This window comes from Chelonus insularis, unplaced genomic scaffold, assembly GCF_013357705.1.
Source record: "Chelonus insularis isolate UGA/USDA-ARS -01 unplaced genomic scaffold, ASM1335770v1 contig_406_pilon, whole genome shotgun sequence".
In the NCBI taxonomy this organism is placed as follows: Eukaryota; Metazoa; Arthropoda; class Insecta; order Hymenoptera; family Braconidae; genus Chelonus; species Chelonus insularis.
This window is the reverse complement of record NW_023276563.1, coordinates 590,001-617,353: the sequence shown is the minus strand read 5'-3', so window position 1 is coordinate 617,353 and position 27,353 is coordinate 590,001. Positions and strand designations below refer to the sequence as shown.

At 28.9% G+C, this 27,353-nt stretch overlaps 5 protein-coding genes across 12 annotated transcripts; 2 read left to right on the top strand and 3 right to left on the bottom strand.

Annotated features, from left to right (window-relative positions):
* Positions 1-703: 703 nt before the first annotated feature.
* On the bottom strand, positions 704-10,642 carry pnut (septin 7-like protein pnut). Of its 8 annotated transcripts, XM_035087089.1 has the most exons (12): positions 10,480-10,642; positions 10,311-10,396; positions 10,065-10,225; positions 6,637-7,105; positions 6,342-6,549; positions 6,004-6,256; positions 5,715-5,904; positions 5,479-5,644; positions 4,982-5,023; positions 4,577-4,712; positions 4,303-4,466; positions 2,527-3,715 (listed from the first exon to the last, which is right to left on the bottom strand). In XM_035087089.1, exons 3-12 carry the CDS (start codon positions 10,161-10,163, stop codon positions 3,556-3,558), a joined length of 1,887 nt encoding a protein of 628 aa, XP_034942980.1. In that variant the 5' UTR covers positions 10,164-10,225; positions 10,311-10,396; positions 10,480-10,642; the 3' UTR covers positions 2,527-3,555. The 8 variants fall into 8 exon arrangements, with proteins under 8 accessions (XP_034942978.1, XP_034942979.1, XP_034942980.1 ...); XM_035087087.1 differs by lacking the exons at positions 2,527-3,715; positions 10,065-10,225; positions 10,311-10,396; positions 10,480-10,642 and adding exons at positions 704-2,116; positions 7,802-8,243; positions 8,670-9,274; XM_035087084.1 differs by lacking the exons at positions 10,065-10,225; positions 10,311-10,396; positions 10,480-10,642 and adding exons at positions 7,802-8,243; positions 8,704-9,278.
* A 781-nt stretch (positions 10,643-11,423) lies between these two features.
* Positions 11,424-13,925, top strand: Snx1 (sorting nexin 1). Its single transcript, XM_035087230.1, has 7 exons — positions 11,424-11,525; positions 11,634-11,876; positions 11,979-12,225; positions 12,364-12,528; positions 12,606-12,727; positions 13,057-13,356; positions 13,434-13,925. Exons 1-7 carry the CDS (start codon positions 11,424-11,426, stop codon positions 13,779-13,781), a joined length of 1,527 nt encoding a protein of 508 aa, XP_034943121.1. The 3' UTR covers positions 13,782-13,925.
* Positions 13,926-14,893: 968 nt separating this feature from the next.
* Positions 14,894-16,332, top strand: LOC118069175 (trafficking protein particle complex subunit 2-like protein). The gene is made up of 6 exons (XM_035087106.1): positions 14,894-15,154; positions 15,242-15,277; positions 15,378-15,550; positions 15,625-15,712; positions 15,803-15,882; positions 15,957-16,332. Exons 2-6 carry the CDS (start codon positions 15,245-15,247, stop codon positions 15,997-15,999), a joined length of 417 nt encoding a protein of 138 aa, XP_034942997.1. The 5' UTR covers positions 14,894-15,154; positions 15,242-15,244; the 3' UTR covers positions 16,000-16,332.
* A 3,340-nt stretch (positions 16,333-19,672) lies between these two features.
* On the bottom strand, positions 19,673-22,304 carry VGAT (vesicular GABA transporter). Its single transcript, XM_035087148.1, has 4 exons — positions 22,022-22,304; positions 21,451-21,739; positions 21,074-21,200; positions 19,673-20,940 (listed from the first exon to the last, which is right to left on the bottom strand). Exons 2-4 carry the CDS (start codon positions 21,726-21,728, stop codon positions 19,756-19,758), a joined length of 1,590 nt encoding a protein of 529 aa, XP_034943039.1. The 5' UTR covers positions 21,729-21,739; positions 22,022-22,304; the 3' UTR covers positions 19,673-19,755.
* A 620-nt stretch (positions 22,305-22,924) lies between these two features.
* Positions 22,925-27,286, bottom strand: Usp20-33 (Ubiquitin specific protease 20/33). The gene is made up of 3 exons (XM_035087107.1): positions 26,426-27,286; positions 24,354-26,359; positions 22,925-24,270 (listed from the first exon to the last, which is right to left on the bottom strand). The coding sequence occupies exons 1-3, from the start codon at positions 26,842-26,844 to the stop codon at positions 23,978-23,980; spliced, it is 2,718 nt and encodes a 905-aa protein (XP_034942998.1). The 5' UTR covers positions 26,845-27,286; the 3' UTR covers positions 22,925-23,977.
* Between the last annotated feature and the right edge of the window lie 67 nt (positions 27,287-27,353).

Genomic DNA, 27,353 nt, shown 5'->3' with positions numbered 1-27,353 from the left:
TTCAAATAACTGACACAGTAAAATATAATAAATTTTTACGAATTTATTCATCATGCAATAAGTAATTTTTTTTGCATTGCAATTACACCAATCGTATTTAAATATTTTGTACGCATTTTTCAAACTTACATATTAAAATTGAATTCATTAACTAATATTATACTTATAGATATTATTATATGATACTGATTTGTATCAAACTTTATTTCACTTAAATCATTTCTTATATATAAAATAATTTTGTTGACATTGGTGTAAAATTGTTGTTGCTCATTAAGTTATTATCAATGTACGGTTTACACTGATAAGAAAAATGTCCATTCAAAATTCAATGTTAGGTATGTCCATTAATTTTTTAGCAGATGATTCTCTATTGTATAAGAATTTTTTTTTCAAAATACAGTAGTTATGACCTACTGACACACTTCTACTGTGATGAAGAAGCATTTTCTGCTATGCGAGTACGGTGAATTGATTATTATTTTATACTATTATAGTTACATTCTATTTCTTTTCATTTTTTATTATCTACCTTACAAATAGCTGATATAATCTTACATCTTCTATCATTTTTCTAAATATTATTGAATAAATTTATTTTGTATTAAGTTAGCAATCGTAATTTATCTTAATTTGATGGCAATTGAAGTAAGGAATCTTCGTGGAATAAAAAAGTTTCCAAATAAAAATGCTAATATCTTAATTAGAGAAAAAAAGCTACATATTTTATTCACAAGTGAAAGTTGAACTATTTTCTTTTTATTTCTGCTCTTTATCTTGCGAAATATTCATCCGTAATCGATCATCCAACACAACAATGTTCTATTGGCACGAAAATTGACTTATATATTATTGAGAATAAAAATTAAGTAAAAAATAGACAATTATGATCAGTGTTCAATGTTTTTAAATAATATGTTACATCGTTTGGCACGTTTTATTTTCATTAAGAATAAATTTTATTGTTATGATTACGTATTAATATAATCAATAAATCGAATACACAATAAAGTTCGTTTCATTTTTAAGCAAATAACATTGCTATTATGGCAGTATTTTGTTTAAATTAATTGTATCATATCTGAATTAACAGCACATGATTATTTAACATAATAATTTACTTGCGAACGTGTTTTACAAAATTATTTTCAAATTAGTAGCATATTTAAGGAACTAATAGAATACTATCGTTACTAAATAAATACTAGACGTTTTTTTAATGGCCTTCATACGTAATTCAAAAAAGTTAATTACGATAATTGAAAAAAAAGTAAATAAGATATAATAATAATAATTGATTCACTGAACAAAGATACATCTAATCAATTATATATGTATTTATATATATATATATATATATTGACAATTTTCTTCACTTCACGACCTAATTTAAATATTTATCTAATTTATTTATATCGTTGGCTGAATTGATGCATATTTAACTGGCGTTTTTTTTATTCGAAGAGATAATTCTTCATTTTTTAGATTTTACTTACAAACACTCATTTCATTATTTTAGATCATTGTGCAAAAAATATAAATATAAAAAAAGAAATGCAAAACAATTGATAATTTCTGCAAACATATTACAGTAAAGTCCTAAGTTTTATAAATGACTATATATTTATACATTTATATATAATATATATATATTTATTATATAATTAATGCTACTATTTAAGTAACAGTTGCAAATATAAATTTACTGAATATTATTCTCGTCAGCGCATGAGAATGTTAAAAGAAATCAGTCAAAAGCCTGTAGAAAAGTTTCCGAGTTTTTATCATGAATTTTTTCTAATATCTATTTATCTTTAATCATCTAATTATAATTCATTAATTATTATGTATAAAATTCCCCAATCTTATCAAATTATTTTTTACATAAAATAGTAATTAAACTGTGCACGACAGAGTCTGTATAACTATGATGAGACCGATTTTTGACTCGAGTCAATTATGGCTATAATATTTTGTAAGCGAAAGTTATCAGTATTCGTTATTTTCTCTTTTATATTTATCTTGTAAGTATTATTTTTGGTTGATACGATAAAAACATAAGTGCATTTAGAAGAGTCCTTTTTTCTTGCTTTTTTTGTCCTTGCCATCAATAGTCCTGAAAGGAAGAAATGATTTTAAAATAAATTAACATATTACGGTTACATTTCACCAAGATATATAAAAATTGAAATTTAAATTACAGATCGAAAATCATGAGTTAGCTCATGCTAATAATTATTTTATTCATTGTATCATGAAAAAATAATTCATGCGTATAATCATGATGTGAAAGATTATCATCACTGCTACATGCCACAAAGCTCTTGAAGCATTAAACTGATTTTATAGAGAAATTTTTTTTTTTCATAAATAAATGATATTTTTTTTTACAAATTGGCATATGAAGTAGTAAATTATTTCAATATTTATAATAAATATTATTACAAAACATAAAATGTCTTCATGAAATGTTAAATGATTTCTAAATTGGAGTAGCAAATATTCAACAATAAAAATAGTTAGTAATTACTTATAAAAGCATTATGTTTATTTGCAAATTAATGATAAAATCGACAGTCATAAACTAATCAATAATATGTGTCCAATCAATTATTCTTTGCTCTGTCAAGCTGTATATTAATTTATCAATAAACTTTATTTTATTGATCCATACTCCTCTTTAAAATTTTTCTTTATCGTTCAGTCAGTACAAGAAGAGTAGTAATCTCAAGTATAGACAGCTTGTTCAGAGTTTACAATTCAGTATTTTTATATCAACGGTTATCAGAGTGCATTTATGAGGTGTATTTGATAATGGCATTATGATAAATGACAATGTATATCATAGTATGTTACAGAAAATAAGATTTACCATTATATACTCTATTCTATATAAATATATATAGATATAGATACAAATTTATATGTATTTATTTTTCAATGTAGAAATGTTTTAGTATAGCGAAATTGATGCACAAAATGAATTTCGAATGATTTATTAATTCACTAAAAGCTCAAAAACAAATTTTTCAATTAAATAACTATCCAAAGCGTAAAGAGTAACTTACATATTCAATATTGAATTGCACTTTTTATTCTAATTACATGAAAAAATACACTTTAGAAATTACGCATAAATTAATGTAAGCGATAACTAAGTATGCTTCTTCCAGAATAAATTTAAAACACCAAGAAGAGATGAACTTTTTCTCTAAAAAGCTTTATTAATTAGAGCATGTACGCTTTGGATAATTTTCTGTTAATATAGTGAAATAACATATATATAATAATTTACAACCTCTAAAAAGAAATTTTTTAATAAAAATATTATGTCAAGCTTTGTGGAAATAGCAATATAGCTAACGCTTTCACATTTTATTACTATTATTATTTAATAACATTTATTAAATGTTTTTAGAGGTCATAAATAAAAGCAGAATGTAATGTATGTAACTATATGTTAATAAATATTTAAATTCCAATAATAAGACGAATAAAAATCTTGAATAAAATCCTTTATCATAAAAAGAGATTGATTTGATCCAATGATTGATTTTAAGGATGCTCGGGATGTTGTATTACAAGCTGTATCTGTGTGGGGCTGTCTTGAGGTGATTTGAAACTGGTGTGACGACGAAGAAGACTTCCGAATCCTCGAGACCCTCTTAATGTACCCCCTCCACCGCCAGATCCCTCAGACGATACGGAGCCCGTCCTAAATAATGGACACCGCGGTTTCGTATACACAGCAAACATACATTCAAACATATTTAAGCAAAAGCGCTAAGTAGCACAAGCTTCAAAAATTATGAATATGAAAAAATATTCATTCCAAAAGAACTCATCACATGCAGCTATACAAATTATTACGATACAAGCAGTAATGAAAGTAATTTGAAATTCAGTGATGTTATGAAAATGCATTCTTTTAGATTTATTTTTGTTTTGAAAAAAAAAATCTAGTTTAGGAATCTCATTATAAGAGTAAAAAAGAATTATACTTGTAATGAAATTATAACTACATATAAATATGTAACCAAAAAATATTTGGAGTAAAAAATAACTTATGTAAATGTACTCAATTTTAAATATCTTTTTAAATAACTAGAGTATTGTAGCACTTTTATCCAAATTTGTTTAAAAACAATTATACTTCATCATAAGAAATAATGTACAAATATTCGTTTTTAGAAAGAATCTAGTACATCTACATAATTTTTTAGGAAAATTGAAGAAGAAAAGACTTCTACAATAAAAAATGTAGTTAAGCTCGAAAATAAATGTTTATATTAATTGACTTACTCTTTTGAATTAGCGTCCAAACTACGTCTACGTAATTCTTCAATACTTTGACCAGTTTGCTGCTCCCATGCTTGTTTATCTGCTTCGAAAGCTCGTCTTTTTTCCTCTACTTCACGCAGCTGTTGCTCTAGAGAACGTCGCATTTGTTCATGTCTTCTTTGCAACTGTTTAATGTAACAAGTTTAATTATTATTTTTATAAATGAATAACTTTTATTTTAAATATAGTACATTCTTTGTTATTGATAAAAATAGTAGAATATTATTCTACTTACATCCGTTTCAGAATCTTTCAATTTTTGTTTCTTTTCACGGACTTTCATTTCAAATACTTGTTCCATTTCCATTTCCATTTTTTTCATTTTCGTATCATGCTCTCGTTTTTCTTCTTCCAATTGTGCCAATGGATTCCTGTTAAAAAAATATTTTTTGCTTTTCTTTATTAGTTTATTCCAAAATAAAACCATTACACTATCAAACTTATTACAAAAAATTCAACAACATATAAGTTGACAATGGTAACAAACACTAAACAAAGCTAAAAGGTATAGTTAATAAAATGAGCTTTTTAGGACTACACTTGCTAACTAAGACAAAATATTAATAAGTGGGTGGTAAATCGATAAGTCTTGTGCACACAAAACCGTAATAAACAATCACAGCTTTGGCAAAAAACTTACCACACTGTCATGAAACTGTTCATCACTCCGGGAGGGCACAAACTAACCAATAAGAAAGGACTATTAAAATAATGTTCATGACTTTTTGGCCAAAAATATTTGTCATCAATTCGCACCATCTTTCTTACCCTCCTTTCTTTTTAAAGGTAATTCATTAATTGATAAGATGTCGTCTTCAAAAAGTTATTTTTTTGGTTTTCCAATCTATCCAATAGTTTGCATGCACAAGCTTGTCATTGATTTTTTATATGAAAGCAGAGCATATAAAAATAGAAAATATTTTCAGTTGTTTTTAGAATTTTTTAATGAGCAGAACAGATCAATATTCTTCTCTGTTGAATATTAATGCCTAATTTAATGTCACCGAATATTAACAATACCTCGTTTTATGTAAGCGAACTGACTGTGTTGATTTTGTGATGACGAATAAAAAAATAACTTTAAATCGACGATGAAGTTTTTAATTAATATTTATGCAAATTTTTGAATTTACTTACTTATTTGTAACTCTTGTAGGTTTTCCATCAACACCAAGTCCAGCTAACGTACGACATCGGAAATTTTCATAATGAACATTATTTGTTACGTCTTTGAGGTCCTGTAAATGCGTTCTTATCACCATATTTCGCAATGCGATGAAGTCACAGTGCTCCAAGTTTTCCACTAAATAATGATGATAATTAAAATAAATGAAAGTATTAAAATATAACTTATATAACTTTGAAATATTAACCTTCAGCAACTCCCCATGGATACTTTCTACCACGTATTTTTTTGCCGTCATGTTCAATAACAGTATTTGCACCAACAACGGCAAATGGTACTCTATCTCTTAAAATTTTGTGCAGTTTGTTTTCCTCTTCTTCTTCGAGTTCAGGAAACTCGTAAATTTTTATCTTATGTTGTGCTATTTCATTTAACACCTAAAAAAAGAAATCATAAACAATAATATTTACTCTAAAATCATTTCAATGAAACTAATCAACAGAATAAAGTGAAAAAAAAAATGATCTAATCTTCACCTGTTTCTTGAAGTGTGTGCATTCTTCTGGCGTCATAGTGTCAGCTTTCGCTATGATAGGAATAATATTAACTTTGTCATGAAGACGTTGCATAAATTCAACGTCCAGTGGTTTCAGCCCATGACCCGACGGTGAAATAAAATAAAGACAACAGTGTACTCTGCTATCTGGTATTTGTTTTCTGACTATGCGAGACTCAGCATTTAAAAATTCCTCATACTTGGATTCTATAAACTCAATGACTGGAACCCAACTGTGGGTAAAAAATAAAATCAATGAGTCATCGAAAAATAATCGTTGAAATATTTTTTATATATCAATTTAAAATAATATATTACCAATTACTATTATCAACAGCATCTCCAAAACCTGGTGTATCAACGACAGTAAGGGTTAAATTCACTCCATTCTCTTTTAAAAGTACCTTACTCGTTTCCACAGCAACAGTTTTTTTTACTCGAAGACTAGGTCCTGGATATTCTGCGCTATAAATATCAGCAAGGAACATGGAATTTATTAATGTTGATTTCCCCAAGCCCGATTCACCTGCAAAAAAAAAAGAATTCCAAACATTTAATTGAAAGCAATGGATTTTTTAATAAAAGAATATTTCCAATATACATGAATACATACCAACAACCATTAAAGTGAATTCAAACCCTTTTTTAACAGCTTTCCTATAAACTTGATTTGGTAAATTAGCAAATCCTACATATCCATCAAGCTCCTTAGGCTTAGTTGGTTGAACAGCCGGACGTAAATGAATTTGCAAGGCAGATTCTTTATTACTGTCATTACGGATGGACTCTCTTTTATTACTGTCTTCTAAATGATCACTTTGATTAGAATTAACGCTGTTTTGGGGTAAACGGGGTTTTACAGATGCTATCGGAGGCACTACTGACGAAGATACTGAAGTCGTAATCGCCGTCGTCATTGTTGTTGTTGTTATTGCAGATGTAGTAGTAGTTGATGTTGTTATAGAGGCTCCTGTCGTAGACATAACATTTGCTGGTGGTTGTGGAGGTGGTACAGACGGTACTGAAGGTGATGTTGTTAATCCACTATCCCCTTTAAAGAATAACTCACGCTTTGTTTGCATCTAGAAATATAAAGAGTATATTGTAGTTTATTCAATGATGTCATATGATGGAATAAGGTTGTATTTTTATCAAACTAATAGACGGATGTATCTGGTCATTATGCAAGGAAAAATATCAACCACTTAAAAACATGTAGAAACAATATCTAATGATGCCTTACTAGAATAAAATAAAATAATTCATGCATTTGAAACATTAGCACAATAAAAAATAGGAATAAATTATAATAAAGTGTTAAAATTAGTAACAAAAAAAGTGACTTATAGTGCTTATATACTTTTAAAGTGTAAGCTTTTTCAAGGTCCTTGAATGCAATTTAAGAAGCTCCAACAACGAAACGAGAGACACGCTATGTTTCACAAACCACAGCTAGTACATTCCGTATAAATTTTCAAAGTCACTTAGTATTCTAAGTGTGTTAAAGTTAAGCTATAAACCTCTTTTTAAAAGCCAGTGCCTAATATAGCTTTTGACTAATGTATGAGAAATAAATATACAAGTCAGTATTTGGTAAAATAGTATCGCATAGAGTATAGCCAAACGACAGCCATGTGTTCTTTGACAGTGGTGCTCAATGATATTTATTGAAAAAAATTTCGAATCATTTCAAGTAAGTAACTGACCACTTGGTCTCATTAATTCATTGATTGTCGTGCGTCAATTAAATTCTTTCATGTTTTACTGTATCTCCTTACCGAGTTAGCTATTTCACCGTTGGCTTTTTCACTGTCAAGTATCCTTTGTCTCAATGCAAGTCTATCTAAGCTTGCAAGTCTATAACTGCTTCCAGTTTCTCGATCCCTAACAAGTCTGTCAGTGTTGCCGTTTGTCCCAGCATTGAAACTAGATGTGTACTTTGGCAAAGTCGGTGGTGGTGCTTGTCTTGATTTTTCTCGATTTAATGTGGAATTGCTGCTGTAGAGGAAGGATGTATTATTTGACGTTGTTCTTGCAGTGGTGATGGACGCTGTGATAGGAACGCTAGAAGTCAAGCTGCCACCGATGGCAGACTTTATACTTCCATTTGCGTGGGGTGTACTGCCGTTATGATTTTCCGTAGACATTATATCCTTATTTGTTTGATAAATGTTGCTATATTCTTCTGTTTCTTCAGACGTACACAATTATATTGTTTAGCTGCGACACAAATATTTTTCATTAAAAAATAACTATTTAACATAAAATAATAATTATTGTACAACAACTCAGTATATCATCTGTTTTCCTTCATTATCAATTTTCAAGAATGAACTTAAAACAAAGTAATATAAATCTTGTATAGCTTCAATAAAATAATCTTGAAACAAGAGCAAAACTGTTAATAATTGTTATAAATTACAATAAAAGAGTCAATAATCATTTTTAATATCTTTTCTTGCACTGAATTGATTATGCTATCAGTACATCCCCATGGTAAACCGGCAAGCTTTAAAATCTTATCTACCAGTTTATTGAATCTTGGAAATTCAATGAAAATAATTATAACCTGATAATAAAACTATTCATAGATAAATATACCAATTACATAGGAATATTGTGAAAAATTAATAGATGACTATTTACTTTGTTTAGAGTTCCAAGAAAGTCATTCATATACATATTAGAAATTGTCTCATTTAAAGTAGATGTAGATTGATGTCCAAACTCGAAACACTGATTATGTTGTACTTGCCGATGATTCACGCCGACACGTCAACTCGCCAAATTTTCGGTTCACTTGTATGACAATTAATTTACAATACAGTCTACGTTTTGCATCACACATTCACTGTCCTCACCGATTAGAAGACGCTCTAAGTTTACAGCGTGTTTCAAAGCCGTAAGCAGTTGTAAGAATCATGAATAAATGACCACGCCTGCCGCAGATGTACTCTAAAGTGGGGGAGAAACTCGTCAGCACACACTAAGAATGTACGCTTAAACACACACAGCTTTTACAAAACACTATATATACAAAGTACACTTTGAGTTATATTTTTGCTAGAGACCCACAAATGAGAAACTGGCCCCGAGACAATTCCATCTGATTAGTTGAGTCATTTTTTATCTAAATCGCTTTAAAACGTAGTTAAGTAAAAAGAGGAGAAATAAGTTTATTTTTCTAATCCTCTGATAGAAAATGGCGGACAGTCTTACTCATGAGGCTCATAAGCTCATGAGGGTTTCAATGCTTTTGCCATTTTTGGCTTCTATCCCTTTTTACCTTCTTTGACTCCTATCCGCACGAGTGCGACCGATGACCGTAGAAGCTTCAACCTTTTATCACTGGAGCCGCCACCTCACGCTCACGTACAATTTCGTATGTATATGTAAACCACAGTTATTATTTATGTGTATATATCCTTATGTCTTATTTGTACATAATGCTCATAAAGTATTAATTTCAATGCTTCAATTACTTATTTCTGCTGTAAATATGATATTATTCAACTCTGATGAAATAGAAAACTTCTTACATACAACCATGTATTAAATATTTTAATGTAGTAAGAAATTATTCAAAAATTTACAATTCGTGTAACATAAAGTAATTTTGTTCAAAATTTTTCGAGTTGCTTCAAACTTGATTACTCCAAATCTAATAGTTCTTGTTATAAATAATATTTTTATACTATCATTAGATAAATAGATATAAATAAAATTGCATTCTTTCACTTGATTATTCTTTATGTCTATCATTGTATTTCCACAATTCTATTTATAGCGATTAATTAACAATTTTAATTTCCTTTTAGCTGAATCCTTTACACAAATGATATTTCAAACCAGTACACGATATATGAATTTTTTTAGCACTTTGTCACTTAGCTTTCTGTTACAATTTTCATAAAATTAGTTAGAATTAGTACCCAAACGCTTATCAAATTAGTACGGGTTAGATGCCGGAAATGATTCATATGTGAATGCATATTGAATTATTATCAATGAAAATTATAAAAAATGAAATAAAAAATCTACCTTTGGAAGTGGTGGATTTATTGGATGCTGAGAGCTAGAATCGTATCGAGCCAATATTGAGGGACTAAGGCGACGACGAATAGTTGCTGGACTTGTCATAGTTTAATAAAAAATCTCATTACACTGCTATGATAAATATTAATGGGTATATTGTTCTACATCTGTGGAAACTCATTAAAAATATTTTCAATCAATAAAACTGATATTATCATTTGTTAAAACAATTTAATTCAACAGGGATAATACCTATGACTTCTAAGCAGACCGTACTATTTACATAATAAAAACTTAATGAAAAAAAAATCAGGCGTGCAGTATAATATATATAATGTCTGAAAGAACATATTATAATTATATATATGTATATATATAGATACTTATTACTGTTCTTTGTGGTTTTTTATCAAGAACTTACTGCTACTATGGAGACTGTGGCGTAATCATTGACGTGGCGAAAAAACCAGTTGTATTAATTATTTCATTGTCAATCATGTAATTGTTACATGATATTGATCATACCGTTTATTCAGATGATGGCATTGGTAACTGAAAAATTGATATAAATGTTATGTACATCAACACGCTAATTGATAAAACAATGAAAAGGAAAATAATAACAGTCTAATTCACTGGAAAAATGCTTATTCAGTTAGAATTATTATGTATACAATTAGACAATGGATTATATATTTTCATATTATTCTATCGATTTGATATGAAGATTTGTTCGTAGGATGGTTATTTTTATAATAAACATAAATAAAAACATTTGATAATAAATAATACATATATATTATGTATTTACCGAATACATGATAATTTTGATTGGGAGAATCAGATTGTAATGACATCTACTGTATGTTAGACAAAATCATTTTCTGCTTTCAACGAGTTGTCGATGTATTACCTTCTGAGAATAATACCGGGAAATTTGAATGATTGTTTAAATATTATTTATCTATTTAAAATTGAAATTGTCTTTTATTTATCAATAATGTACAAACGAAATCTTATTTAAATAAAAAAAATTTTTTCTTATTATTTTTTTAATCTAGAAAAAAGAAAAAAAATCATCGATAATAAGTTGGGGGTGTAGTTCTAAAATTTTATTTTTGTTTGGGGGCGTTTTTACCCATGTGTCAAAAGTATGGTTTTGTTGCCTCTCTGACTTTTCATTCCTTGCCAACGTCATCTACAGTCGATTGTCGCTCTCGTGTCAAATGAGCATTTTTTATATTACATTTACAGTCTTAATATTTAACTTTCAAAGTATTAGATATTCATTACGATAATAATTACAAGTGGGTTGATCCCCTGTGGTCACTGTCGGTTTAATAGTTGATATTTTAGTTAACAAAAATGGCTGATAATAAAGAACCTCCACCTCTGTTTGATGATGTAGAAATTAGTAAAGAAGAAATGGATGACGATGATGAAGATATTTTTGCTTCAGCAATTCAGGTATAATATTTTTAATTACATAGTCAATAATATAATATAAAAATCTTTTCTTAAATCTTAATGAGCAATTTACAGATTAATATATAAATTGATTTTTTACATGAATAGGATTCAAGTCCATTGATGACCAATAGCTCTTACAATGGAGTATCAACAGTTACAGCTGAACTTCCAAAATTATTACTCCGAGATGCTCCAGAAGATAATTCATACTCAACAGTATCCAGCCCAGCTCCTGGACCACTAAGTTCGCCTTTAGGTCTTCCAAGCGACATTGGAGACCTTCACGAAGTGCCAATAAACAACGATGCTTCACCGCAAGCACTGAAACCATCTCAATCATTAGAGGAAGTAAGAAACAGATATCATAAATCATTGCTTTAATAAATCAAGTTTATCTATTGTGTTGATGCTTTTAGTTCTCTAAATTTGTTATTTTTCATTTAAATCTAGGTATCGACAGAATCATCGGAGGCATTTTTAAAAATTTTAGTTACATCTCCCCAAAAAATAAGAGAAGGAATGGGAGCTTATGTTGTATACAAAGTGGAAACCAAAACTAACATGCCAATTTTTAGAAAAAGAAGTTTCAGTGTCATAAGACGTTTTAGTGATTTTTTGGGTCTTCATGATAAACTTGTTGAAAAATATCTAAGAAGCGGCAGGATTATTCCACCAGCTCCAGAAAAAAGTGTTATTGGTAATTTTTTCTTTATCCAGAAACTATACTTTTTTCATCTCGTATTGATTTTTTGTAAATTATTACTACGTATTTTAAACGTTACGCAAACGTTTGAATATTTTTGCATAAATTAATTATAAAAATTTTATCATTCAGGTACAACAAAAATAAAAATGTCCGGGGATAAAAGCCAAGAACAAAATTTAAGTTCTACAGATTTTATTGAAAGACGTAGAGCAGCTTTAGAGCGATATTTAAACAGAACTGCTGCTCATCCAGTGTTAAGTGTTGATCCTGACTTCAGGGAGTTTTTGGAAGCCGGTAAATATTTTATTATTATATTAAAGTAATGCTTCACTGAAAGAATTTCTTTATTGAAAATTAAAAATATTTTCAAGACATGGAGTTACCAAAAGCTACTAATACATCAGCTTTGAGTGGTGCAGGAGTCATGCGTCTGTTCAACAAAGTAGGCGAAACAATGAATAAGATAACATACAAAATGGATGAAAGTGACACGGTGAGTTATCTAAAATAGATTAAATAAAAATTCTCAAACATGTTTGAAGCCTTGCTGCATGCAGTGAATATATGAGACAGTGAAATCATTTTCTGTTGCTTACATTAGGAGGGTAAGGTACGTTTATCATGAAATATCATCAGTGTCGTAATACAGCTTCATACAAATGCTTCAGTATTATGCAATTTTTATTCACTCGCAAGCAAGCTTTTATCAAATTCATCAATCATTTGTTGATGCGTAATTGGCTTTGGCATAAATATTTTAGCTTTATAATAATAGATTTGATATTAACATAAATAGTTTTATCTTTAATCTACTATTTTTAGTGGTTTGAAGAAAAAACATCACAAATTGATTCTCTGGATACGCAATTACGGTCGTTACATTCAGCAGTAGAAACTTTGACGAACCAAAGACAAGAATTAGCCGCTTGTACTGGAGCTACTGCTAAATCAATTGCCGTTCTTGGACACGGGGAAGATGGTGTATCTCTTGGAAGAGCCTTAGCTCAATTAGCAGAGACATTAGAAAAAGTAGAAGTAGTACGTCGTGCTCAAGCTAACAGTGATTTATATCAATTTGGTGAAATGTTAAGGGATTATGTAGCTCTAATTGGTGCTATAAAGGTAAATATTTATTAAGGTCCAAAAAAATCAGATGAATTGAAATTCCATTGTATTAAAAAATTAATTTTAAATTTTAGGATGTATTTCATGAACGAGTAAAAGTGTTCCAAAATTGGCAACACGCTCAGATGATGCTTAATAAAAAACGAGAGCAAAAAGCAAGATTAGAACAAGCAGGAAGAAGCGACAAAACAACTCAAGCTGCATCAGAAGTAATTGATTGGGAAGCAAAAGTTGAAAGAGGTCAAGAAGAATTTGATAACATTTCAAAAATGATTAAAAAAGAAGTGGAACGATTTGAAGTTCTTAGAGTAGAAGATTTTAAGAAACAATTAATAGAATATTTGGAAGCTATGCTACAACATCAAAATCAGTTGATCAAGCATTGGGAAAGCTTTTTACCTGAAGCTCGAGCTGTTGCGTAAAATCAGTGCAACTTCAAGAATTAAATGAACTGTTTTTTCTTTATTACCTTGATTTTATAAACGCATTTTTATTTGGTGCAATCATTCACGTCTTGACATAAAATGTAAATTAAAAGTTTATCAATAATATATATTACTTTATTACATGGCATGATCCATTTATTATACACTATAAATATAATTATACTATAATTATGATACCGTTAGATTAATATTAAGTTTTATATAAATTAAATCACTTGTTTAAAAAGTAACTGCCAGTTTCCATGTCATTTCTTGCTAATTGTTGAACAATTAACTTTACTACAACAAATGAATGTTATAAGCAAAGGATTTATTAGAAATTTCGTTAGAAAATAAGACAAAGTATAAACACATTTTTCCTGAAAGTTTTTATTAATTGTATCAATATTTGACATTTGTAATTTTATTTAAATTGTATGCATCTTAAAATTATGACAAGTTTATAGAAAATAAATAGAATGCCTAATTTTATATATACATTTTTAACTAGTTATTGCATTAATTTTTGTATCATATAACACTTCAATAATTTTCATCTTTTAAATACTATCCAGGCTGGGCAAGTATTTAAATATAAAAATACTAAAATACTTGTTGCAATAATAAAGACGACAAAAGAAATAAGTGAAAATTTCTCAATAAAGTTTAGAACTACGAAGAGTAAACAAAGTTAAAAGATTTATATGGTTACCAACAATGTCTCTGCGATCAAAAGTTTTGGAGCTGTATAAAACGGTAACCATTAACAATAAGTATTATATAATATTATTCTACCAATTATGAATCATTTATCTATCTTATCTATTCATAAAACTCAAATCTGTATGTATCGTTCGATTATTTTTATTTTTCTAGCTTCTTTACATGGGCCGGGATTATCCTCAAGGATATAATTTTTTTCGAGAAAATTGCAAAAAGGCATTTTTAAAAAATAAACATGAAACTGATCCAGAAAAGATAGAGAAAATGATTGAAAGAGGAAAGTTTGTTATAAAAGAAATTGAAGCATTATATATGTTGAAAAAATACAGGACTTTGAAAAGAAGATATTATGATGAATCTAGTATCCCGAAGTGATTGTTTTCATAAATAGCGTATATTTTTGTTGTTCAACTAAAATATTTTTTTAATTCTATATTTGCAATAAATACTTATAAACTGAGAAAATTATATTTGGTCTTATTACTTTCTATATAACTTAAATAATTAATTTCTAAGAGTTAATTCACTAAATTTATTTTATAGTAAAAAAATATAGATTTCAACAATTGGCATTTTCTTAACCTCATTTGTATAATCCATCTGTCATTGTCAGCTGATCAGAATATTACATGCAGTGTCAATAACTGGTGAAAATATTTAAGAATATTTTTTTCTTTAATAAATAACAGTTTGTAAAAACAATACATGAAAAAAAATTAACAATTATTTAACAGACAATGGCTGTTTGTGTAGCAGTCATTGGAAAGGATGTAAGTATTCATAAAATAACCTCGTACTTAGAAATGAGTAATGTTGATAATATTATCTCAAAGAGTTTTTTAGAACTAATCAGCATCATTTTTTCCACAGAATTCACCGAAATTTATCAAATGTGCCTCAGAATCATGTGCAATCGAATTCCATTTTAAAGTACATACATCAATTGATATAATAGAAGAGAAATTAAATGTAGGCAACAAAGCTGTTACTGATAGCCGTGAATTATTTTTGGGATTATTATATGCAACAGATGAACATAAGATGTAAAAAATTAATAATGAATTTTTTGTAATAAGTACTAAAATTTTTGAAAGTAACTTTTTATTTTGTTTTGTAGATTCGGCTATGCAACTAACACCAAAATGAAATTTGTTGTAGTTTTACAATCGTCAAATGCTTCTCTGAGAGATAATGATGTGAGAATGGTATGTTCGTAATATGTATATATGCAATATTTCTTATTTTGTACTTAAGCAATAATATTTCCAAAGCTACAAGTAAGTTTTATTAATTAGATTTTCAGAAAGCTACACTTAGCTTATGCTAATGCAGTGTGCAATCCTTTTTACATTCCAGGAGATGAAATAAAATCCAAGTAATTGCTTTTAATTAACTTATTAAAAAATTGATATATTCTTATTTTATTAAAATTATTTAATTGCATTTCAGAGCCTTCGAAGCAGTAGTAAATGAAATAATGGGGCTAGCATAAGAATTTGTTTATAATATGTATCATAATTTACTCCAAAAATACACATAAACAAAAAAATTTTTACTTTTAAATAAATATTTTATATAAATAGATTCTACATAGTAAATTATACTTTAGAGAATTTCTTTATCTGGTTTAAAAATTCCATCCCCACTGTGATGTCCATTTTATGGCGGGGAAGTACATCTAAAGTGGTTTCAAATTCTGCATGAGGACTATATAAGCTCGCATAAATTCAACGGTGACCATTCAACATCATTACTTCAAGACAGTAAAAACTGCTTGTGCTAATTTTGCTTTAAAAGTTCTTAATACATAAATTACAACAAAAAATTAAAGGTATTATATCAAATTATTTATCATTAAGAACAGTAATTGTTTTAAAAATATTAATATTAAAATTAATTCAGAATGTTCAAATGTGTAATAAATTAATTCAACTTCATGAGCAATAAAAATAGCAAGTGTTGAAAAATGTTTAATGATTTTTGAGTACTAGAAAAATTTTTTATTCATTGATTTCGTTTGCTTTTTATTAAAATTTATTTAAAAGATTAAATTAGCTTACAGTTTTTTTCTTGTGCATTGCTCTTTTCTGAATTTTATATGTTGAATATTTGGATTATTTTATTGTTTCAGATGCCAAAAGAGCAAGATAACCGTGCAAACCAATGCAACCCAAATCATCAACTTACTGGACCGGGGCATCAAGCGGGTTACCACGGAAAAGGAGATAAAGCTGATTTAGATAATCATGGAAATCAGCTAAACTCCAATAATGATCGTTTCCAGGGAAAGAAGTAATCATTTCATAATTAAAGTTACAAATTCAACAAAATATTACAAAATATGTATTCTCTAGAACACTGTTTGTAACAATAATTTTCTAACAATACATACATATTTTTGAATAATCTAACTACATTTGTATTCAATTGATAGTAACAATTTTCTACTATTCCCTTATCATTTCCTCAGCCTAAAAAATCTAGTCAATAAATTAATAAGTTAAATAATCAATAACATCATTAAATCTTGAAAACCGATTCATCATATGTTGTATTGGTGTTGATAGTTCACTCTTGGTCGTTGGTTTTATTGATCGTTTGGTTGTGAGAACCAGTAGCCCCAGGAAGCAAAAGAAGTACCATTGTTTTCTTCATCTGGACCTCGAAATACTTTGATTTTAACTCGTGGCACTTCTGCAGATGATCATTAAAATTTTTTTATATAAGTTTGATTAATCTAGACAATTTTTTTTTACCTTCTTCGCTGCCATCTAGCTTGCGTTGGATAATACGGTGTTTTCTAGGTCTATGAAATTTTTTCCTTATAAATCTTGCTTCAAGAATCACAGCAGAAATAATGACTATGACACTAATAAATAAAAACTGAAACAAACAGGAATTTTTATAATTAAAAGCAACATTTAAAAACACTGATTCTGAGTGATAAGATTCACTTGATCAGTACTATTTACTTACTGAAAATCTCATGTTGAAGACAAAAGATGGATTAAAACTGCGCTGGATGAATGACTGATTTATATAAATGATTTTCAGAGCATGTCTAGATAATTTCTATTGGATCTTCATCAAGACTATTGAAATAGAAATAACTTTCACTTAAAATACTCTATAAGTGAGGTTTTAAGATAATTCAAGCATATTTGAAAGAATATCAGTGTGAGTATATAAAGGTAATAAAAATAAATTAAATCTCAATCATGACAAATTTCCATAGTATATATTTTTATCTTCTTTTTTTTATATGGAAGCCCGTTACATCATTACAATCTATTGTGTACACTTGATTTTAACATTAAAGAGATGAAATTATAGAAGGCGCCAGACCATGTGGAACTGATTCGTTGTGCCTTACATTTAGGAGTTTTTTCATCTCAATTACAATTTATTTTATACTTTATGGCATCAACTTATTTTATATAATTTTATTCTTTCTTTAAATATTAATATATTACAGGTATATAATTATCTTTTTCTCCAATAATTATTCATGGATATAGTACAACCAATAAAAGAGTACTTGATTTGTTATGTCTAACTGCTCTCTTATTGATTCTACTATAAATTGTACAATAAGTCATAAAACTTTATTACTTTTGTTGAAAAATCTTAGCCGTCTCTTTTACGGCCTAAAATTAATCAAAAGATTGTAATAGAAATCATGTAATATATTCTCCTACTTTTGAAAAATTTTCGTTCACTAATTACAAATCATTTTCAATTTTAATTATTTCAATACAAATTTATAATAAGCTTGGCTAAATAATTGTTATTTTTTATACATGGTTTTGTTCAGCACAAGTAAACTTTGGATCAAATTAGTATGGAAGACATTGATTATTTAAATAAAAAGCTATAGTGACTATTTGAATAGGTAACAAAATTATTTAAATATATCTAATTACTATTGACAATAATAAACTTTTTCCATAAATAATTATTCACAATTATTCTGTGTTATATCTTAACGTATATAATTCTCTCAATTAATTTTATTCATCTGACTTAACAATTGATATAATTTGGTAACGCGCAATGATCTTTTTATTGGCAAGAGTTAATTTAACTTTTTTTTATTTAATGGAAGACATTCTTGGAAGACACAAATTTCAAATATTTGAAGAAATGAACAAATATTTTATTGTATGAATTAATTATCTAATATACTAAATGTAAATTTTCATAAACAATTAAAGGTATTTCTTTTACATAAACGAAGTAAAAACATGTTCAGTTATGAATATTAAAATTAATATTTTTATCTTTTATTTTCAGTTGCTAAAATTCTTCTTATTATATTTTTGGGCAATCTTGGATTATTTTTCCTGAAAATAGTCCCATCATTCAAATAAAAAAAACACTATATTTAATAGTAATTATTGACCTACAATTAAACTCTTAAACTTAATTAATGATTGATTTATTAATCTCTCATGAGATCTTGGAAGACATGGGATATTTTTTTATTCCATTAGCATTTTGCAAAATGCTATATGATTTATATTATTTTAATTATATTATTGCCTCTCACATGTTGATGAAATTTTATTTAATATCATGAATCTTCATGTTCTAACATTTATCTACTGATAGTTTCTTTATATTTCTTATTTATATATTTATATTATTTATAAATAATCGCAACTGTCTTTTCATGATACAGTTATAAAATCCAAAAACCTAATTAACAACGTATTGTTATATTCTTGTACATATTATCTTCTGTATGTGTCATTAATTTTTTATTGATCATCTTCGAAGAATTTTTACAATCACCATTATTTTGTCTCTACAGGACAAAACACAACTCAATATAATGTGATTCTTTAAAAATATCATTGAACCATTGAATCTTAAAATATTCTCAAGTTTTGTTGATGCTTATTATTTTAATCAGTTAATAATAAATATTCATTTGATACTAGAGTAATGGAAGACACTTGATTTAAAAAAACAATTACACGAATTCAAGTATCAAATATAAAAGTTCAATAATTAAAATAAACAGAAGTTTAATTTTAATTCTAGAAACAATTCGTGATAAAGCGAATACAAAAACAAGAGTTCAGAATAAAGAGAATAAAATTTCTTTCTAAGGATATCAATTATGATAAATAAATTCATTAGAATTTTTTTTATCTTTTATTCATCCTTCGATAATCAAAGTTTTTTATTCTCTTTATTCAATTTAAAACGAGATATCTGAATATTCTCTCAATTATTTTAGTATTTAAAATGGAAGACCAATTTCAAAAGCTTTTATAAGTGCTTTCCCTGAATCATAAACTCCAATAACACCAAAGAGAACTCCTAAAAATATAACAAAACAATCGTAAGCAACGTCTTTCATCTCCATCGAGCTCCTCTTTAGTTTTAAATGAAAATAACAAGGCCAAATGAAAGAAAGCATAGTCCCAGTAAATGATCCAATGAATCCCATAAGTATACTGAAATGAGGAATAAAAATAGCCATGAGAATAGTAAAAACAATTACACCAACTCTCCAGGCAAGACCCCAAACTTTTAGCTCATGATCAACAGTCCAAATTGTTGGGAAGATAGTTTTAGGCCTGCCTCGTAGAAAGGCTCTTTCTAGAAGTTCACAAGCAGCATAATAAGGTAGAGGATAAGACAGAATAGCTTTAATAACTAAAAAAAAGTTCACTAGCCCTTTAAAACCTTGTGAATGGAGATTATTTGTTATAACTTGCTGAGTGTCATTTTGAAAAGTTAAGAAACAGATCCAACCAAAAACTGATTTAAAAATTGCAGCTGCAATGTGACTCCAGTTTAACATCCAATCAAATTTAGATCTGTCCATGAGATTTCCTTCTAGAGTTGGTAAAAATATATGAGATGTGTAACTAAAAACAATTACTCCTAGAGAGATTGGAAAGGTTTCCATATCAATAGTCCATTTGACTTTAGACCAACCCCAATCACCTATTTCTAACAGGCAATAGCCTAGAATGATGACATTAATGAAGATGTGAGACATTGTACACCAAAAACTGAGAACTGAGACCCCATGAAGTGATTTGAGAAAACCGAGTGGAATAAGAAAAATTCCTATGAGCATCATCCAGCTTCTAGCATCTATAGCACCTTCTGGATAGCTTCCAATCATTAAATCTCCACAAACGACGACGTAGAGAATGCATGTCATGAGCAGTTCTATTATTTGAGCGATGTTAACAGCACGTGCTCCCCATCTTGGTCCAAAACACTCTTTTGCTATAGCCACATACGAGTCTCGAACACGAACTCTTTGTCCAGTCACGGTGTCCAACTCATAAAGGCACTCGACTAGAATCTTTCCTGTGTAACAACAAATATGGGCTACTCCTACCATCGCCGCTATGGCCCAGTAACCACCACGAAGAACCGCAAAGGGAAGAGAGACGATAAACATACCCTAGAGAAATAAACAAACATAATTTTCATTGGTGATTCATTAATAGCTTTTTAAACTTTGATTTTTTTTTTTTAATTTCAGATCTTAATTATTATTTTTACATTTTTATGGATACTTAAAACATTGAACATACCTGAATGGCATTGGTGACGTTCCATGCTGCTTGCCATTCGTTGATTTTTACTCCTGAAGCAAACTCTCCGCCGTCGTCATATTCACTAAATTCTCCACTACTCACACTTCCACCTCTGACTTTATCACTGAAAGCGATTGATAAATCAATCAATAAATTTAATGATACTAATAATATAAAAAATGTGCTGTTCAATAATAGAAAATGCTATAAATTTTTATTATAAATACATCATAAACGATTTTATATCGTGAAATCATTTATCAAATTTACTGAAGTCTATAATATATAATAAAGATTCCTATAGATATTCATTTAATATCCAATACCTTATCTTAATAAAGAACACACATGCTACATTTTAATTATGAACGTACCCATTTCTCTGGTAACTAAAAGAATCCTCTGCCATTCCCATACTATCTTGACCCCCAAACGCCTGCTCCCCATTCATCTCTGTCATTTCAGTGTGTTCTCCACCCTCTCCGTAAGGTTTGAACCCCTCTTCTGTTTGTCGTGGACGATAGCCTGGCTCAGGACCCCGAATTAATTCCATACAAGGGCTATTTTCTGGCCATTTAGCTTTTAATGTTTCCCACATCACGTTTACTGTTGCTCCGAATGTTGGAATATTAAATCCACGGAAATTCGCCATTTTTTTGATATCTTTAAGAATGAAATAGATTTTATCAAATAAATCGAATAGCAATTAACATTAAAAATCAAAAATAAAATAATAAAAGTCAATAATTGAAGGCAAACTTTTTGCTGGTCTATTGATTTATAGTGCAGCATCCTAAATTCTTATGATAACGTTGAAAGAAATATGATTATATAGATAAATTTGATCGATTTTTTGCTGCTAATTAGGATAAACTAATTGCAGAATTTAAACAACAAAGAGGCACTGGTGAAATAAAATTTTATGTTAATATAGAAGATACTCACGTGTTTGATAAAATTAGTAAGAATTATTGATGAAGTTTTGACGAGAGAAAATAAGTCACTTTATACTGAGAGACTTTGTGACTTTTGCTGCCCTGCTAATACGTCTTCTAGACTAATATAACTATTTTAGAGGCACTTGTACTGATGATTTTGATAAAATAAATAATTAATCCGTTTAGTTATTACATTGACTGTGAGACCACATGGTTTACTACTGACTACCACGATATGTTTAGTCGATTATTCCAAAAATTTTAAACGCGACATTGACTGGAAGCGGCGTTTGGGGGTTGCAAATAGAATGGCCAGCATCACCCTTCAGCGCAAGACTCGATCGATGTGGTCCAGAAGAAAAGAAATCAACGCGCGCAGAGAATTTTCAAAATTATATTACACTCACGTGCATCCTATTAGTACTTAGAAGATTATTTTTCCATAAAAGATCAAAGTTTTCTTGTTAATACTACAATTTACAAGATTATCCATTGTATGCTAATCCTTATTATAGTTATAGTAAGTCACACTTTAGTTGAAAAAGTTACAATGTTCAGATTTGGTAAAATAAATGTGTTTTTTTTATTTATATACACATGAGAATATCATTTTATTTCAATCGTTATGTTTGATGTGTTCCACACTTATTTTTTGACTGATGAATCACAACTATGGAGCTTATATTTAATATATTCAATAGTAAATGATGAATAATAATTAGCTCTGAATAAATTTTTTAAATAATAAAGAATAGTATAATTATTGAAATTTTTTGACATAATACAAGCATTCCCTTTAATTACATTGTTAATGAAAATTCAAAAAATCATCGTTTGTTTAGAGCTATAATTATATTTTTTCTGATTGAATAAAATAATTTGGAAATTAATTTTTATAAATAGTGCAACTAATAGATTTAGATTTTCATTAATTAAATGTTAGTTAATTTAACATAAATTATCAACTATTACTTTACTTTCATTACTTTGCATGTTGATTTTAACAATTAATAAGTTACAATAAATGAAACCCAACAGAAAGAATAATAAAAAAAATTTTTAAGACAATTTTTGTATTTTAATTTTCGAGTTTCTACTTAAACTAATACATTCAAACGTGGCATTTCACACAAATTCAATTAAAAAAAATAAACATTATTAAAAATTTGAATTCGATTATCAGTCAAGGCTGAGATTGCTCCCATTATTGTTCATTTTGTTAAGTAGATTTAAATTTTTTTATAAATTATTGATAAAAAAAAATATTTTGGAATTATTCGGAGTGCAGTTAGTTTTGTGAAATGCCTTTGTACATGGAGGTGTGATACAAATAACAATGTGTTATGTAACATGTAAGTAATGATAATTACTCGAAAAAAGTAAACGAAATTAAACAAACAGAAGAATAAAAATAAGACAAATTATAAGTTATTAAAAAGTAACCCAACAATCAAAAATAATTGAAATTAAACATATTTTAAATGAACCCAATAATTGTCTAATTTGGCTATCAATAAAGTGCATTTTTCGAACGTTACGTGCTTATTTTAAAAGAATAAAATTAGGTTAATATTACATTTAAAAATTGCACAATTTATTATTAATATTTATAATGGAAGAAAATATTCAAATTATTTAAACACTAAACAATAATCATAATAATACTCAGATGTTTATTATAAGAATAATTTGTTCTTTAATAGAACATATATAAAATAATCTGCACATAATTAACTGAAATAAGTGACTGCAATTTAACAATTAAACAATTAATAAATAATTATTTAATGAAATGTGATATAAAATCTAAACAGATAAAAGTTTTGAATTCAGTTCGATAATGCATGGACTTATTGGTTTTCATTTTATCAAGTGCACTTAAAACGTTCGTGGTATGGAAATTGATCCACCAAATAAATAAAGGAACAATTCTTTAAATTTAACTTGAATGCCAAACAGAAGTCTATCCACTTGTCACCCGTTGCGATTTCAATGAATCGCTATCAGACGTCAAACATTCGATAGCACTATCTTGCTGCGAAAGTGTTTCTGAGCTTTTGGTTACCGTGTTTTTATTGATTTTAGATTCCAAACGGTTCGATTTCGGATTTTGATCCAACATATTTGAAGGTGACGTGGAATGTACAGAAGTATTCGATGTTGGCCTTTGACATGATAGCATTAACTCTGGTCCGCCACCGTAAATGTTGACAAAACACTGCCAAACTTCTTCAGATACTTGAGCACAATCAGACCCTAAAATAATTGTATAAAAGTTTACCAACTCACACAACAACATATTTTTAGTAATATATATCCTTTTGGATTGATAAACTTACCTGGTTTTAAATCTTTTTGCCCATTAATGTTAATTATAATCGACGAATTATCAATTGGTCCAGGTGGTTGAATTTCTTTGCCTTTAACAAAGTTTTGCCATTGTCGCAGCCATGACATTGCTACTGCATAAATCGCAGTAGAATTTTCCATGCTGTTATATCGTTGGAAAATTTCCATTTCGTACTGTCGACGTTTTTGAAGTGTCTCATACTTTTCTTCACAAGTTGGACACTCATACAAATGCGAACAAGCTGGTCCACCACCAAAAGTATTATAAAGATACTCCCAAACTGCTTGAGGGAGAGGCGTACTTAATTTGTTTACAAATGCAGATCTGATGGGATTGACACCACCATGAGGACACAAAAAATCAGAATTATCTATCGGTCCAGGTTCTGAGAAAGTATTGAACCGATTAATCCATTGACGGGAGACGAAGAAATTCAATTCCGGAACTTTAGAAGACATCTCCATTAATTCCATTGTTTTATCGCGACATTGAAGCATTTCTGGCGAACGTTTTTTATAGAATAATACATAGGCTTCACAATTTCGAACTGTTTCTGACGATACTTGGGTAACACATTGATCGTCAAATTCAAACCATTGGTTGACGTCAATGTTCAGTGCGTAGCAAGTGTAATGACCACCTCCAGCAGTACCATGATGGCATATTACCGAAATCAAATCATAAGTAGCTACTTTAGATACGCACTCTTTATGTAAATACGGACGCATATCAAGCCCATCAAGAGGAAATGATACATAATTAGCTATTTTTGAACTAAACATCAATTCATGTCTAAATCTTTTTAAATGTATACACAATACTTCAGGTAACTCTAGTACCTTACAATATTTAATTCCATTACGTAACTTATTACATTTCTCACAGCTGTAAACATTGTCTCCTTTTAATTCATCTGCACTGAAAAATGCTGCCAGACAATCGTGCAGACTTACAACTGGTCCCCAAATCCATGAACGCAATAACTGAAAGAACCAAGAAAACCAACTTGATTGATTTGCTACGTAAACAACATCAGAACATGGTCCTGCTTTTTGTGGTGTTAAAGATCCTTGATGCAACATGTCTATATGGTCTCTACTTGGAATGGGTAATGATAAATCTTGGAAAGTTTCGACCCGAGTTGATATTCGATCACACGTTAAACATTGAACACTGCTAAGAAGTTTTCCATCAAAAACGTCACTTATAATACTTCGCGTCTTTACAGGCTTTTTTACTCTGTGTTTAGTAGGAGAGCTTTGAAGTGATCTTTGAGGTTGAGCGAAAGTTTCATCAACACTTTTTTTTATATTCCTAGTAGTAAATTTACTTCTCAGCTTTTCTGATTGTGATACTCGTGAGTATCTTCTTTTCATGCCACGTTCTCCATCATCACTTAGTGAACTTTGTTCACTAACTCCCGAATCACAAGTTTCATATTCAGCATCAGATTGACTGGAATCATTCCCATCTATTTCTGTCTCTTCATCTTCCGATGACTGTTCGCTCATATTTTTCATGTTATAATTTATTTCTCTATCCTCTTCTACACGTTCTTTTAACTCTTCATGAAGTTGATCCATAAAACATCGAAGAAATTCTTGAGTGTCATGTTGATGATATCCTCGAAACATTGGATTTACAGCTCGGATTCCTGACAAAATTCCATTAGGAACAACGTATCCTCTAGTCTTCCTATTCCACATATCTTTGATTAAGTTCATGTAACTTAAACTCAATCCAGGTTTTCTCTCCTTTGCGATATAATTAACCATATGGCCACACTCTAAAAAGAATTGAGTGAGAGGAACGACATTTGATAGTGCTTGAAGTGCTGCATTCATGTAACAGGTATTTCCTATATTCTGTAGGCCGACTAAACCTCTTGGTTTACCAGAAAAATCTTTACTATCTTCGGAGTCACTACTATCAGGAGAATCTCCAGACCTTTCATGAAAATATCTTTCATATTTTTGCTCATTATTACAATAGAATCTGCAAAAATTTAAATTAGTAATGTGTTTAAATGAAAGAACATATAAATAAAAATTTTATAGCTACCTATCGATAAGCACTCTTGTGTCGAATTCAACCTTGTTATCTAGAATTGTGGGAACATCTCCAGAGTACTTTATTCTATCAAATTTAGTGTCCATTTGGCTAGGAGAAAGTGGTGGAGATGGTATATGCCTAGCTAAGACTTCTTTATTACAGATGTAACACCAGATTCTGTTAGACGTAAGGTTCATATGGGTACAATGAAGTGGATTTTTCGTGTTATGGATTGTATTGTGATCTAAATGATTCTCGGAGCACCCAACCCATCGACAACCAGGATAAAGACATAGCCACAAATTGGGGCCTTCATTGTCACAGTCACTACACTTGGTGAATTTTTCTTTTTGGGCAAAAATTGCTTCGATGATTGAAAAGTCTGAATGATTACACATGTGAGGACAGTTTCTTGTAACGAAAGGCATTTTTAATGTTGACTGTTAATCTTCTAATATCGACAAAAATAAATCGTATTGCTGCACGGGTTCAGAATACAATCACTTATCAAGAGTTCTAATAATTACCGATTATAATTAATGAATCATTATTTTCCTTTGTTTTTTTTCTTCTTTTTTAACAACATTAAACGTTTTTTCTAACCTGCTGGATACATTTGTGTCGAATGTTGACCACGAAAACGATTGTCATTGGAGATATACCGTCAGCTGATGTTATTTCTCAGCATAACCAACATAGAAACCACTTTCAATACATGTATCAGCTTCCAAAGGTCATATTACGCTTTTAAAACGTGTCCAAATTAATTGTTTTACCTAAGTCCACTCTAATTACCAATTATTTTTAATACTATTAGAGACTAATGAAAAATTTATGAATTGATGGTTACTCCATTAACATCGAATTCCTATCAACAAAGTACAGTAAAGTACGTAAAGTGTATAGTATAATCAAGTCATGTAAATAAGTGGTTGAG

Coding starts and splice junctions, on each gene's coding strand:
- pnut (XM_035087084.1), bottom strand. CDS start 8,170: ATGTCTACGGAAAATCATAACGGCAGTACACCCCACGCAAATGGAAGT. Junction 6,257..6,341: donor GCTGTTGATAATAGTAATTG/GTAATATATTAT, acceptor TTTTACCCACAG/TTGGGTTCCAGTCATTGAGT. Junction 5,645..5,714: donor TCCATGGGGAGTTGCTGAAG/GTTAATATTTCA, acceptor ATCATTATTTAG/TGGAAAACTTGGAGCACTGT.
- Snx1 (XM_035087230.1), top strand. CDS start 11,424: ATGGCTGATAATAAAGAACCTCCACCTCTGTTTGATGATGTAGAAATT. Junction 11,526..11,633: donor TTTTTGCTTCAGCAATTCAG/GTATAATATTTT, acceptor TTACATGAATAG/GATTCAAGTCCATTGATGAC. Junction 12,226..12,363: donor TCCAGAAAAAAGTGTTATTG/GTAATTTTTTCT, acceptor TTTATCATTCAG/GTACAACAAAAATAAAAATG.
- LOC118069175 (XM_035087106.1), top strand. CDS start 15,245: ATGGCTGTTTGTGTAGCAGTCATTGGAAAGGAT. Junction 15,713..15,802: donor GAGATAATGATGTGAGAATG/GTATGTTCGTAA, acceptor TTTATTAATTAG/ATTTTCAGAAAGCTACACTT. Junction 15,883..15,956: donor GGAGATGAAATAAAATCCAA/GTAATTGCTTTT, acceptor ATTGCATTTCAG/AGCCTTCGAAGCAGTAGTAA.
- VGAT (XM_035087148.1), bottom strand. CDS start 21,728: ATGGCGAATTTCCGTGGATTTAATATTCCAACATTCGGAGCAACAGTA. Junction 21,201..21,450: donor TTTAGTTACCAGAGAAATGG/GTACGTTCATAA, acceptor AATCGCTTTCAG/TGATAAAGTCAGAGGTGGAA. Junction 20,941..21,073: donor ACGTCACCAATGCCATTCAG/GTATGTTCAATG, acceptor TTATTTCTCTAG/GGTATGTTTATCGTCTCTCT.
- Usp20-33 (XM_035087107.1), bottom strand. CDS start 26,844: ATGCCTTTCGTTACAAGAAACTGTCCTCACATGTGTAATCATTCAGAC. Junction 26,360..26,425: donor ACAAGAGTGCTTATCGATAG/GTAGCTATAAAA, acceptor AAATTTTTGCAG/ATTCTATTGTAATAATGAGC. Junction 24,271..24,353: donor GCAAAAAGATTTAAAACCAG/GTAAGTTTATCA, acceptor CAATTATTTTAG/GGTCTGATTGTGCTCAAGTA.